The sequence below is a fragment of the Dermacentor variabilis genome, chromosome 10 (assembly GCF_050947875.1).
Source record: "Dermacentor variabilis isolate Ectoservices chromosome 10, ASM5094787v1, whole genome shotgun sequence".
In the NCBI taxonomy this organism is placed as follows: domain Eukaryota; kingdom Metazoa; phylum Arthropoda; class Arachnida; order Ixodida; family Ixodidae; genus Dermacentor; species Dermacentor variabilis.
Genome location: NC_134577.1, coordinates 16,963,691 through 16,976,042, shown reverse-complemented (window position 1 = coordinate 16,976,042; position 12,352 = coordinate 16,963,691). Strand labels below are relative to the sequence as shown.

The window sequence follows — 12,352 nt, the reverse complement described above, 5'->3', positions numbered from 1 at the left end:
ACACTGACGCAGCCTCTTTGTATAACGTGATCCGCAATAACAGCCCAAATATGCTGCGAGATCCTTACCTAAATGGTATAAAACATTTGTTGCCTTGTGGCCTTTGATGATGTCTACGTTGACAAGGCAAAAATACAAATTGAGCCTCGCAGTCAATGTTAAATTCACGTTAGTAAGGAATCTTATCCTGCCAAGAAAGATAAATATATCCTAATCACAACACTGGTTTAAAGTTATAATGCCTGAAGGAATTGTTCCATATATATTAGTTACTGTACATTACCTGCTTATGAATAAAAGCCGGTGCAGGGCGTTTTGAAACCTTCCGCTTATCAGTTGTCCCATTCCAGGTGGCGATTCTTTATAACGGAAGCTTAAAAAAGCTGTTTTGCGGACCTTTAATTTATTCCTTGTTTCTTTAGCAGTAGGGATAAATTTACGCATAGCAAACTCCGTGAAGTTGTAACTGTAATTATATTTTCAATGTGTGGGGATATGGGCAAACGGTAAAAGAACGGGTTTCAGGTGAAAATCCTGTATATACCTCTGCATCCGTAATAATTATATTTACTAAGGAAAAAGCGCTCGTGTATCGCGGATTGCGTGTGCATTTAATGAATCCCAGGTGGTCATAACTAATCCGGTGCTCTCAAGTGCGGCGTTCCCTCTTAAACCACTGTGCAGTTTTGGGACATTAAAACGCGCAAGTTAACGTAATTCTTTTAATTTACTCTTGCTTCAGCAACTGTGTTGCTTCTTGGCGCTGTACAAATCTGCACACTCTCACCGAGCTGTCACTGCAGATAGTTCGCTCGAAATTCTCCAATGCCCTCATGATCCTGAAAACCAGAAAGAAGGCAGCCTATCAACGGCACCCTGAGTGAATACCTCGGGTTCTTCTGGCTCCTAGGAATTCTGTGCCGATCACAGTTATCAGCCTGCAGAGCTACCTCGAGCACCTCCTAAATTGTTGTTTCTATGCAGTCAGCTGTATTGGTTTCCACGTCGCCATCGACGCTAGCGCAGCTGTTTCTCGTATTTGCTTTTTGTATAATGTGACCGCATTTCTTAGACGCCAATCCAGGACGGAGGGGAGGGGTCAGAGATAGAGAATAGTCATGGCTTGTAGCGCGAAGTGACACACACACAGACCAGATGACAGGACGAGCGCTAACTCTCAACTAAATATTTATTAACGTGACAGCGTTAAGGAGCCGGCGTCGTAGAAAATCCGGCATCGGCGTCGGCGTGCCGCATCCAGCGTCGGAAGCCATTTCGACATTGTTTCAATTGTTCACCGCATTGTTTAAATGTCACCACATTGTTTCAATTGCGGTTGTATACCTTTGTTTGAAAACGCAAAAGTCCTTTCAAGCCACAAATTCCAAACCACACACGAAATAATTGAGGCATTTCAGAATAAAAGATTAGGAGACTTGCGTTAGCGAAGCATCAATATCTCTGTTAGAAAGCGAATTGCTATATATTCGCAGCGTGTGTGTCAATCTCAAGCGGTGCGTTTCGTAGTTTGGTTTTTATGGCTTCCCCGCCTCTTGATATGTTTAGCTGATAGTCTTTAGACCTTGTCAGTTTCATGTGCTGCGGTATTTGCAATTCCTTATATATATATTGATAGTTTCAATAAAGATTTACTTGAGATTTAGCGCTCATCCTGTGCGCTTCTAGTCTGTGTGTGTGTGTGTCACTTCACACTACAAACCAAGATTATGTTACCGTACCAACTCGTCCAACTTTCTATCCTTTTGCATAGAAAATAGATTAAACAATTATTCCAAGTTGCGTTCATGTGCAAGGAAGCTCTTTTTCAAGATATTCGATAAATTTGCACTTGCTTCTCGGCATTATTGCAAGTACATCCAACATCACATACGTGACAAGCAATACGGCATCAACACGGCGTGTTCGGGGCACTTGGGCTTTACTACAACTCGTTAGCCAACGCATTGAGATGTTCATTGAAGCTGGATCGAGAAAAAAGGGGGAGTGATTGGGGGGTGCGAACCGAAGCGGTCGTACATTGTTGGAGTGTCATCTTACAACGGTTTGCAAAGGGAGTTGTCGCTTGATAATGCGAAATTATTCGGAATCGCGTTTTCGTAAGCAAAAGTACCACTCTGAACAATCACGCGTAGTCGTGCGAACTGTTTCTTCTTACATGGTTATCAGATCGCAAGTGCTGCTATGTCACTTCCTCCAGTGTTCCGCTTTGCCAGCTGTATTACGAGTCTTTTTGGAAGCTGGCACCTCAACACCAAAAATGGGAACAGCTGATTCGGAACAGCCCCATCAATTCGAGGCAAGTCTGGGTCCGGAGGGGCCAAAGTGGCACGCACCGCTGTCCAACAAGTAAGCCCTGGGAAAGCGGCACCATAGCGGTAAAAACTGGACGTGTCCCTTTTAAATCGGGACGTTTGGTCACATTGTGTTGCTAGCTCAGTCGCCTCCTCCAAATATGCCGATATGTGCATCCCGCTAAACCGAGTTTCAGGCGTCAATGGCAGCTGCCGAATTTCGCTGCTTCCCCCACCCCCTCGGCCTCCTCGCACGCAAGGATTAGTTGACGAAAACTCAGCCACACGCTACGATATGTAAGTGTCATCAAAAGCCGAAGAGGATTGAAGTTAAAGGAACTGCTCCTCGCGTATATAATAAGCTCTAAAGCTAGCCAGTCGGTAAGTATAGTTTTGAATTAATATCCAACAATTGTTATTATTCGTTGTTCTGTTCTGGCTTCGATGAAACGCCACTGCAGGGATCGTGCAATCCAGCTATGTAACTCTTGCGGAATCATACACCGAAAAACCTGTTTGCTATTGTCGCCACTGCACGAGCGTCTACTGTAGTGGAAAAGTCGTTTTTGGAATGCAACATGGCGCTTAGATCAAGGCTAACATCTGTGCCCTTCCTGGAAAAAAAAACGTTGCTTGGTGGATGAGTAATTTTTTTGCGGCGGAAAGAAGTCCTCGTGATTTAGCGCGAGCACAGCACGTGACGTTCGCTCGAATATGCCAGACCGGTGAGTTCGTTCTACGTACTTATTTATCTGGCTAGTGCGCTTCCCTCAAATGGTGTAGGTATTATCGCTGCTAGATGGTGTAATTCCGAGGGGAGAACCAATGCTACAGGCAATAGTAATACGACAGACAATCGCAAGAGGACGCTTTAACAAACAGCCAGTGATCCTAGCACCTTCACTCACACATCACTGAAAGGGAAGCAACTGTAGAAGGGTTTTAAACTGAGCTCGTTGATACATATCTGCGAGTATACTTGCAGCACAGCTAAAAAGTACATGACTGCACTCGTGTTGTGTAATCTTATGCCGTTTTTTCACGCTGCTACAAAGCATTCTCGCGAACAAATCGTTTTTGACAACTAAAGTGGCTTGGAAGTTTACGAACCAATGCTGGGAAATTTCAAGAATTCTCAATTCGGGTTGTGCCGGACTCTGTTTTTAAAGTACCAGAATGTGACCATGTTGTCTTGGTGTAACACCCAGTGCATGATGTCACAAAACGCGCGTTGCTTTTAAGGGTGTACTCATACGAGTTACTGATTCGCCTGTTCAGTTTGCCGATTTGCCACAGGCAGCTGGTCTGCAGCGCCCACACGCCCAGAATTATTCGGTGCCACTGGTCCAAATTATGCTAGGTACACGGTTTGATTTGGCAATTTTCTACAGCATGTAAATCTGGTTGCAAACAGATGCTATACAACTCTTTGTTGTGTTCGCACATGAATTACTGTAACCTTGTGTGGGGTGCTTCCTCCGTGAGCAACCTGGACAATATTTACAGCGTGCAAAAGCTACAAGAAGCATCTTTCAGCTCTAGAAATATCAAAACACATCCAAGGACTTTCATAATGACAATATAGCAACAACTTTTGCAGTTTATTATCTTAATTTTATTTCATGATACAAAAGCGAATAAAGACTAAACATAAGTTATTTAACCAGATTGAGCTCCTCTATTAGCGGGGCCTATAACATTTGACGCCTTAATTGATACGTGACTTATTCAAACGAAGTGTATAACCTCCGGTGAACGAAATCTTTTATCAATATCCAAAATTTTTAGATCACTTGCAGAAAGGTAGTATTGATTTGGAAAACAGAGCTTCCTGATATTTTAGATTACTGCGCACGTTTGTACGCTTAATGCATTACAATAGACACAGACTTATTTTCTGGTTTCCACATGATGTTCGATGCCGCTGCACATGACGCATGGGTGTGCTTTGTATGCTTATTTTCTGTTACTTTGGATATGTCTAAGCTGAAGATTGTATATTTTCTTTTTTTATTATTGACAAAGACGCCTTGTCGTTGTGACATTTGTTTGCCCAGTTGTCCTTGCACAAGTAGGGACTGAGGGCCCGTCAAGGTTGTTGTAGCTTTAAGCCTCGGCGCCCCGTAATCCTCGTGGCAAAAATGAATACTTATTAGTCCCACACAATTCATGAAGTAGTCCTGAGGAAATTTCCAGAATTTTAGGTCGAATGGGAGCAAGACGACTGTTATATGGTAAAATGAAACTAAGAAAACAAATAGTAGCAGTAACACTCTTCGTTTTGCTGTAGGACATCATCAGCGCCAAACAACTTGGGCATCTGGCTTCATAGGTTTATTCTACAATAAAAATATCTTTAATAGCAGCTCAAGAAAAACAAAACATGAGCAAAGTGATTTTCGAGACTCACACAATAGCTCATTTTGGCGTGTGCGAATTCAAAGCCACCAGGGCTCAGTGATTGTAAAATTGAGGTTGGCAGCAGTCAGTTTAATTTCTTCAATGTTTTCCGAATCGTTTTCTATAAGTATAGGGGCCATTTTTGTTGTTTTTCAGCATACTTACTCTTTCAGGAGTGTTATTTAGCTGAAAAACGTGCTAAATATCCACACAATATTCAGGTGGATGTACAGTCGAGTTCAAATGTTTGAGGAAGAGAGAGAACTCACGTTGAGTGCTTTATTTTTCTTGGCGGCCTAAGCATAAAGGCAGAAATCAAGTGTACTGCCAACGGGCACCTGCATTACCAGTGCCATGTTTTTATACAATTTCACGCTGCGTGGCTGTGCTAGAAGAAATTATTTCGTTGTTTGCATACGCCGTGGTCTCTAGACTTTTGCACTAGAGTTTGCATTGTTCATCAATCGAAACAAAGAAGTCTCATTGAACTCATGTTCCCAAACTGCTTGCTAGACGAAAAAGAAACTGAAGATTGCGGCGAGAAGTTCACGGACATCAAGAACTGAGCGTGAACTGTCCCATAGAACAGGATGTCTTAGCACCTGTGATAAGTTTATTTTTATTTGCTGCAGTTATATTTCCTTGTTTGAACATTACAGGAGCCAGCATAACGTTTTCCAATAATAAAATGCAAATTTTCCGGCCCCTGCAATATAGAATACAAGAAAGCTGTAGGTTGTTTCAAAATATACATCATATGTTGACTCACAACCTTTGAGCCCTGGTGGCATCATTTGACACCATTTCCTTAACTTCACATAGAACATATCAAGCAAAACAATCTCTACCAAAAGGAAGAATATTCAGGGACGAAAGGGCTCAAGGAATTATCTAGTAATCTTAAACCAAAAAGCTAATGCCATTTTAACTGAAAGTTTGTGTGACTTAAGTTTGCCAATATAGCATGGAATGAACACAATATTTACCTTTCTCACATAGGAACGTACATGTTTCTAAAATTCCGGCGAAGTGGGCGTCTTGCGATGTAATTTATTGTCCCTCGATATTTTACCAGCTGCGCCAACTCTTACTTATGTTTGGCAACGTTTTAGCACGTCAGCTCTTACAGATATCTTAAAACCGCTGTCTAGCACTTCGTTTTACAGCGTAAGCTGTTATGGGCTCAATACCATGGCCGTTTCGCTTGGCGATGTCCGCAGCCGCCGCTGTCTGGCAACTATGCCCACGAATGAGGAAAAAAAAAATCCCACTCCTGGAGGGATCGAACCGTCTTCTCTACCACTACGCTACTCCCGCGCTTGCTGGCTGTTGCGGAAAGATTCCCTATATAGGCGCCCTATAGACCGCGAGGAATCACGGGATGCGAGATGCGCGCCGTGTGGCATATGTGTACGTGCGCACTTTGCATTCCAGTTGCGTTGTATTCCACCAGGTGTCACGACATGCAGCAGTTGCATCCTATCTTGCCAAGTGTCAAGGGGTCTGACATGTGCGCCGCATAGTCTCAATACCTGTGTTTGCTCTTCAGTACGTGCACGTTATAGCGCCTCCTCGCAAGCTACGAGCCGCTTCTGAAGAAGCGAATCGTTGAGCTGCCTGCGCGGCTGCAACCAGGCAACGTCGGGCTCAGCAGATTGTTGTGCAGAGAGCAACGCAAGCCGCAGCTCGCCGTCGACGCCGGGCGGGCAGTTCAGATCGTTCTTGTGAACAACGCAAGCACTTTAAGACTGTATCATTGGAGGCGCGCCTCCAGTTTACGTTTTGACTTTGTTGCGTGCGCCGCGCAGCCCTGTGACTTTCTTTTCGGCCAGCCGTCTACAAACGCACACGAGGTGACAAACTACTTATGATGCCACGATGTGTTAGCTTGTCCAGTTTGTGTGAAGTTTCGCACAAAAATGTCATTGAATAAAGGTTTAGGGGTTTGCTTATGACCATGGTAAAGATATGACGGTGATTTTAGAGGTAGTGCGCAATGAATTTGAAATCTCTAGATATTTCTCGTATGTTGTCATGATTACGTTAATGTTCTCTGCTCTAATGATCACTATAATTGCATTTGATAGAACTGCAATATGTTTCGGGCACGAGGTTACAGATGTACATTCAATGCTCCATTTCCTTTATGAACAACTTTTTTTTTTTCAGTTGTTGTGATGAAAAGCAGTTTCATAAATAGATTCGGCTTCTAGCATTTAGTGGAGTTTGCTTCAGTGTCCTATTTAAGTTCAGTGCTTGCCTAAGGAAACAAATTATTTCTGCACTTCGCATACACCAGAACTAAGAACTGGAGTCGCCGTAAGTTAGAGCTATCAGCTGTCAAATGATAAAGCGTACATGTCTTCGCAGCGTTCAATCCGATCTGGTCACCGATTTCTCGGTGACATTGCCGATGGAGGACAATGCGTCGGGCCCAAACGCGGTGTTTGGTGAGGGCTTCCATCAGCGTGGTGAGTGCACAGAAAGCGTTGCACATCGCCGGCCCGTTATGAAACCGATCGGCGAGTACCGCGACGTGTCACGTGACACACAAGGCGGGGATGTCAACGTTGTGTCCAAGCAACCAGCATGTCGCCGTGTCATCGACGCCGTACTTGCTGCCAAAGTAGAGACCTTCTTGGCGCTGTACTTGGTCTCGCGTTTCATGACTATGACGCCAATACAGGTATGTGCTCACGATCTGAAGCAACCCAACAAGGCTCTTACAGTTAGAGTTGTTTTTTTTAATGCCGCCTTTTACAATGCGTACCGCCTTTCTGTATCCATGATAGTACCACAGGTCCCACAGGCCTCGAAATGTATGGGAATAGACGATCTCGTGCAGACATAGGATTAAGGAATGCAGGAATATTATCCGGAAAAATCTATACGATTTGCTTTCGGCACTAGGGTGTAGGGACGTGAGGTATCGTTCATATCACTCGGTCTTTGGTACTCAAATAATTGCCCCAATGCAACAAAGAATGGTGGTCTTCCTGCGTTATTCTCTTACTGAACGACTTGTGAAAAAAGAAAGACAAACCTATGTATAATCCACATGTGCCTAAACCAACCTCTGTTCATAATCAACCATTGTCGCTTATCGTATATAAATACAGCATGTAGTTACAGGCATATTTATGACCATGCAAAAACGCAATTCAATTTTTAAAAAAATTGCTGAACAAAATATCAAAACCAGTTGAAAATACTTGGCACATTGCTTTTAGAGATAAAGCTTATTTCTCATAGCTGCAGCTAGTAGAATTTTTATTTTTTTCATGACGTCATTCTTAATTGACTAATATATACCTTCAACATCCAGGCCGTATAATTTATAAACCATGGTGTTATGTTAAACTATTTCCTTGAATAGTCTTCATACGCATTGCGCAAGCCGAAGGAAAAGCGTCATCTTCGCAGAATTATTTGTTGCTTCTACATTTATTGACTCCAGAAACATGGCAGGCCCCACGATATATCTTCATCGTAAACACTGTTGGTACTTTCATTTTCTTACTTATTTAGCCCCCAAATTGGCTCTAAGAAAAAGTGTAGCTCATACAAACAATAAACGTGTCTGCGAAATTCGTTTTCTCGCAAGGAAATATATCTCTACAATTCTGCAAAAGACAAGCATAAATGCAGTCTGTATCGCATATGGCACAACTGTTAATGCTTGCCTCACAGAACTACGCGAATGTATTTCTGGATCAAAACATTACTGTAGGGTAATAAAGTGTAAATTAACACCTCTTATATTTCTGTGCGCGATCGTCAAGTATACAAATTGTGGAAATAACTTGTTTTTCTACGAACCTATTGCATCTTGTGCGACACCATACGTAAAAAAGTATGACTCAAGCATTATCTCCAGTTTAATGTTGCCACATATTTCATTGCTAGAGGTGACATTGATTCTGGGTGACTATGTAGTAATTTCTATCTTCATTCTGTTACGTTAGAAGTTGTTCTAGGCATACCATATATTATACACAATGGGGTAAATGGTTAAATTGAGCAGTCACGTAAAAAAATTGTGTTCGATGGCTTTCGGAACAGCAAGTGTTGCAGGCTATGCTGTCAATCATCCTATTTAGTATGGCATAGCCATCTCTTTGCATGGACATTATATAAATTTATATGTGGGCCCACTGGTTGATATGCTGCCAAGTGTTGCATGTTTCGTGAACAGAAAATTTGTAATAAACGCTGCTCCTAGCTGCTGCCTACATGAAAGAGTCGCTCCATGTCTGTTGCCACAGCTTTGGAAAAAGCAAAATTGCAACATAAAACCCGAGAGCTGCCACCTTGTGTCTTGTCGGACATGTGCTATAACAGCATAATTATAGTAACGTGTTCGGTTTTAAGTTTCTATTCAAATATTATTATTTCCTGTTTGCATCAGGAAACCTCAGTTTCAAGTAAGTACATTGGTCACATCTCTTTTGGCCAGTATTAGTCAACTGCCCAGCTGCGCTTTCTTTTTCCCAAGTAATGACCGTTGTACTCGTCATAAATAAACTGCAGTCATTTTGCTCTGCCCCATGCTGTAGTGTTCTGCAATATTTTGTTCTCTCTGTGTCCGGATAGCTGTCGCGCTAGCACAGTGGTTATATCATCTATGTGCGAACGTGTCACTTGTTATCTCTTTATGTCTCCTTCCCGATTACCTCTCACCCAGTGTAGGGTAACATACCAGGTGCAACTGCATTAACCTGCCGGCTGCTCGTGTATTCTTTTTTTCTCTCTCTGATGCTTGAAAACACTCGAGTTCGTGGGTTAGGCAGCCATATTTCTCAAACTCAAAGACGTGAACTCCAACTCATAGACGTCCATTAAGAGGAATTTCAACGTATTAAATGTAACTACACGTAATATAAATTAATCCCGAGACCTCCACAACGGCGTCTCTCATCGCAAAAATAAACAGTAGCTTTGTAAGATAAACGCCGATAAAACTGATTGATCACTGAACGATTTCCTCCACAAATCAAACTAGTCTGCTCGCGCGGCGGTTTGGAAACACCGGTATCACTTTCCCGCTGTTAGAATACGGCCGTCGCAGTCGGCGAAATAATCTAAAATCTAAAGCCGAGTGTCGTTTCAGGACCTGCTTCTTCGCAAGGCTTGTCTCAACGAGCTGCACATGAACGCCAGCGTGTGCGCGCGCTTGGACGAAAATGAGTCCATCAAGGACGCAGCCGAACGGATCTCGAGCACGACGAGCACCGCGCAGACCATCGTTGCCATGGCACCCTCTTCAGTCGTCGCCATCTTCATTGGACCCTGGTGCGACAAGTACGGCTACAGGTTGCCGCTGGTCGTCGCCACCTTGGGTTTTCTCGCCAGTACGGCGTTGTCTCTAATGACGGTATACCGCCTGGAAATGCCGCTATACGTCAACATCCTCTCCTCCATCCCGGACGGCCTCAGCGGGGGTCTCATCACCGTCTTCGCCGCAGTGCACAGCGTGGCGGCTGTCACGACAGGCGTGAAGGGCAGGAGGGCCCGGTTCTTCGGGCTCAGCATGGTCATAGTCCTGTTCATCACAGTCGGCGGTTTCCTCGGAGGGCAGCTGTACGGCCACTGCGGCTTGAAGACGGTGCTCGGTGTCTCTCTATTCTTCGCCAGCGTGGCTGTTCTCTGGGCCTTCCTGGCCATCGAGGATATCGTGATGCCCGAGCACGAGGCGGATGGCGTGGCGCTGAAGCTGCGAAACCTCTTCAAAGTCAACAACCTGTGCGAGGGCTTCAAATGCACGATGAAGGCCAGGCCTCAAAAAGGCAGGGCGCAGATTTTGTGCCTCTTCGGCGCCACCTGCGGAGTTGTGTTCGAGCAGTCCTGTAAGTATGGGTGAGGCCCGCATTAAGCGTGTGTTCTTTATTTTGATCTTATTTTGCTATTAGGTATCGTTAGGGCCGTAGGCGTAGGCTAGACTCACAACTGTTTATAGGCTACTTAATTAGCTCAAGCGGGCTGGGCTACTATTTGTTACCACGCATTTCCGAAAGGGATGCCAATAAATCATCATCGTCGTGCAGTTGAACTTTCCAAAGCGTGACATTACGCTAAATTTGCATGATTGAAGTCAGTCGTACGGACACGTTCGGCTTAGCGCGAGCTCGCAGATTTAGATATGACTATTTCTCGTAAAATAATATAGCATAGTTCTTGCTTATCGTATATGAAGCGACAGTCGTAAATAATAAATACTATTAATCGCACACTGAAGAAACAATCAATCCTGTTCTCTCTCTGAATAATACAAGATCAACATATTGTCCTAACGCTTGTAAGCAGAAACAGTATGATATCGCTGGCGCAGAGAGATGGAAAGACAAGGTCGATTGCTATTCTTTCTGATAAAGGCACACTGAAATAGTCCAGCCATGATAATTTGGTGGCTTAGGGAGCCTTCTTTACGATGATCAGAAACTTAGCACGGCCACGAAAATGCCGCATACATGTGTGATCTGTTTGACAACACTTTTATATAAGTATGCGAGCGAGGTATCGATCTTGGTTACGTCGCGTTGAGGAGAAAATCTTATACATGCTAAGCAACAGATGCAGAACAAGAAATAGATTACTCAAAATTTCACCATAAAGTTCCTTCAACGCTGCCATATATGTTTGTCATGATGAAAATTTTGGTTTCGAAAAAGTTGGGCCGATCTGCCGATCGATTCCATGCCTTACACACGCTCTTGCAGCCAAGTCTATCGACTACTACTACGTGCGCAAAATGTACTCCTGGACCGTGGCAAAATACACGACCGTGCAGACCGTGACGTCGCTGGTGTGCTTGGCGCTGTACGTGCCGCTCATCTACCTTTTCCTGCGAGTGTTCAAGATTAGCGATCCCGGCATGGCGGTCATCGGAGTGTTCTTTGCAACCGTGCAGGTGGCTGTGCTGGGACTGGCCTACACGGAGTGGCTGTACTATCTCAGTACGTGTTCGCCGGTTTTACTGCGTTGTGGGACACCGAATAAACGGACACCGAATAAACGGTGTCCCTTTAAGGGACACCTTAAACGTGTTAGGTTAAGCTCGAGTGAGAGATCAGACCTTCTGAATGCAAAATCAGTCAGTCCCTTTCTGAGCGGATACTCGCGCCTGGAAAGAGACAAAATCTAATGGAAGGTGTCGACACCTGCTTGACCTATCTGCACTTGACACCCGTCACGTAATGCATTGGGACAGTGTCTTATCGGGGTAGACGATTGTTTGTCGGTAAAAATGCTATGCTCAGTTCCAAAGAAAGCCCAAATCCGTACCCCCGTATTCAGAAGTGTGCCCTAGTTGAAGCCCATGCTTGACTTGATCTAGAGGGCGTCTGTGGTAAACGTATCCACGACTTTCATTACATTTTTCTTTGGCGCGTTCGCGTCAGGTGTTTAGTTGGGCGAGTCAAGCATGGGCTTCAAGTTAAGGAGCATTTCTGAATACGGTGGTTAACGTGGTAACTTCCAAAAGCTTTTTCTTCATAAAACATACAAAATATGGGAAGCCGGCAGCAAGCCCAGAATCCGCCGCTTACGTCATCAGTGCGGCTGTTTGTGTAACTAAATTTAAGAAAAATTTAAGAAAATACAGTGCAAATTTCATTTTCTTGGTAAAAACAAAAGCCCCCCCC

At 44.0% G+C, this 12,352-nt stretch overlaps 1 protein-coding gene across 2 annotated transcripts in view; it reads left to right on the top strand.

The window, feature by feature from the left end:
• Window positions 1-2,929: 2,929 nt before the first annotated feature.
• LOC142560021 (putative peptidoglycan muropeptide transporter SLC46) overlaps window positions 2,930-12,352 on the top strand; it is a 124,938-nt gene continuing 115,515 nt past the window's right edge. Inside the window, exons 1-4 of one of the 2 annotated variants that reach the window (XM_075671767.1) lie at window positions 2,930-3,037; window positions 7,083-7,398; window positions 9,823-10,558; window positions 11,620-11,665. In XM_075671767.1, the coding sequence (XP_075527882.1) occupies window positions 3,027-3,037; window positions 7,083-7,398; window positions 9,823-10,558; window positions 11,620-11,665 (1,109 nt within the window). In that variant the 5' untranslated portion in view covers window positions 2,930-3,026. Of the gene's footprint in view, window positions 3,038-7,082; window positions 7,399-9,822; window positions 10,559-11,428; window positions 11,666-12,352 lie in introns of both variants that reach the window. The other variant, XM_075671768.1, reaches the window with a different exon arrangement.